We start from the raw sequence: 1,889 nt of genomic DNA on the forward strand, positions 1-1,889 counted from the left end.
GTCCCTAATACTGTATCTGAAGTCTCTTTTATAGAGACCTTAGTGGTCCCCTAATACTGTATCTGAAGTCTCTTTTATCTAGACCTTAGTGGTTGCTGTTTCTTCACTATTCATTCATAAAACCTACCAAATATCAAAACAGAAATCTTTGAAAGACATTTGTTTCAGTAAGTATTTGAACCTTATTGTTCCAAACAAAAGTGACATCTATGGGTCCCACTAAAGTAACACAAAAGGTGTTTTATTTTACAGAAGGTGGATGCAGTGAAAAATACCACACTAGTCACACCCGAATAATGCTTTTAAAAAAAAAAAAGGCTTTCCAAATCTGAACACAAGAAAAAGACAAAGCAAACAGAACAACAGAAGTCAATCAGTGGCATTAGAGAAGTTACATTAGCTGTTAAACCGCAACCCCCTCACACCCTTTACACCAAATAACCCTCATTTATAATAACACTACAAAAACACTTAGTTAGTCCAAAGGCACTTTCTCGTTTTCACTTGTCCCTCAGTGGGCTCAGCTGGCTCTGATTCAGAGTGATTATAGTGTGGGACGGAGGCTGCAGCTTTGTATGTTTTTGCCCATTTAGCACTAATAAATTAATGTTTTACACCACCCATTTTCCCTCCAGGTGGTTTCCATTATGGGCGCGCAATAGCTAATATCTTCCATTACATTATGTGCAACAACCACATGAAAATATCTTGTTTTTGGCTGAATTAAATAACCCTAATATAGATACCAAAAACTACACACGTTAGAGAAAGTAAGCATTATCATTTTTTTTTTTTACCAACATGAACCTTTGAACTTCTTCCAACAACAGCAACAGAACGAATAGTGCTCTCCAAATTATCCTTTATTTATTTATCTTTTTTTATCTCTTTTAAATTTTCTTATTTTTGAATTTTCTATTTTTATATAGATTTTTGAATTTTCTATTTCTATTTTTTAATTTTTTTTTCTTTTTACAACGCTTGAGAAATAATCTTTCCCTTGTCCGTCCGTCCCCCGGGCGGCTCACAAAGCCAGCTCCAGCAACAGCCTCTCCTTTTCCCGCTGCAGCTCCACGATGCTCTGCTTGTTCTGCTCCAGCCGGTCCTCCAGCCACTGCAGCAGCGGCCCGCTCACCGCCGACATCTGGCTGCACAGGTTCTTGGTGAACACCGAGCCGTTGTGGATCTTGGTGACGGGGTCCAGGTGCGCCAGGCTGTGGATCTTGCGGTAGGTGTCTTGCTCCTCCTGACACAGGATCCGCGGCAGCTCCACGGCCGACTCCAGGCACACCTTACCGATGGCTTCGCGGGGCACGACGTGGATGGGGATCTCCACGCGCTCGTACTCGGAGCCCTTCTGCGCCTGCACGGACTGGAAGCAGGTGTACAGCACCCGGCCCGTCTTGGTGTTCTTGTCCTCTATGAAGCAGGAAAAGATGAGGCCCACGAAGCACTGGTCCAGCATCTGGTACATGGCCTGGGTCCTCACGTCGACGTGGGAGGGCCACACGGTGATGTGCGGATGGGAGTGGTACCAGCCGACCACCCGCATCGGCCTGCCGGTTATGTCGGCCAGCCTCTCCGCCTCTGTGGAGGCCGCGGACAGTTGCTCGGGGGAGATCTCCACCCGGTCCTTCCTCTTGTCCGAGCGCCGGAGGATGATGACCGAGTAAATATGGACGATACGGCTGAGTTCCACTTCTCCGATGCACAAACCCATCACCTCTTCTTTTTCTGTGCTTAACGCGTGATTCATACACACCAGAAAGGCGTCTGACTCCAGGTGGACGGCGCTCACCGCCATTATGCGGTCAAATTAAATTGGATAGGTGCAAAACGTAAACATATACGGGAGCAGCGGCAGGTTCACTTCCGTGTTCAGAAGTGCT

At 46.2% G+C, this 1,889-nt stretch overlaps 1 protein-coding gene across 1 annotated transcript; it reads right to left on the reverse strand.

The window, feature by feature from the left end:
* Window positions 1-937: 937 nt before the first annotated feature.
* brcc3 (BRCA1/BRCA2-containing complex, subunit 3) lies at window positions 938-1,889 on the reverse strand. Its single transcript, XM_034895758.1, has one exon. The coding sequence runs from the start codon at window positions 1,802-1,804 to the stop codon at window positions 1,025-1,027; it is 780 nt and encodes a 259-aa protein (XP_034751649.1). The 5' UTR covers window positions 1,805-1,889; the 3' UTR covers window positions 938-1,024.

The sequence above is a fragment of the Etheostoma cragini genome, chromosome 16 (assembly GCF_013103735.1).
Source record: "Etheostoma cragini isolate CJK2018 chromosome 16, CSU_Ecrag_1.0, whole genome shotgun sequence".
Classification (NCBI taxonomy): domain Eukaryota; kingdom Metazoa; phylum Chordata; class Actinopteri; order Perciformes; family Percidae; genus Etheostoma; species Etheostoma cragini.

Excerpts from the sequence above, each read along its gene's own strand:
- brcc3 (XM_034895758.1), bottom strand. The coding sequence starts at position 1,804 with ATGGCGGTGAGCGCCGTCCACCTGGAGTCAGACGCCTTTCTGGTGTGT.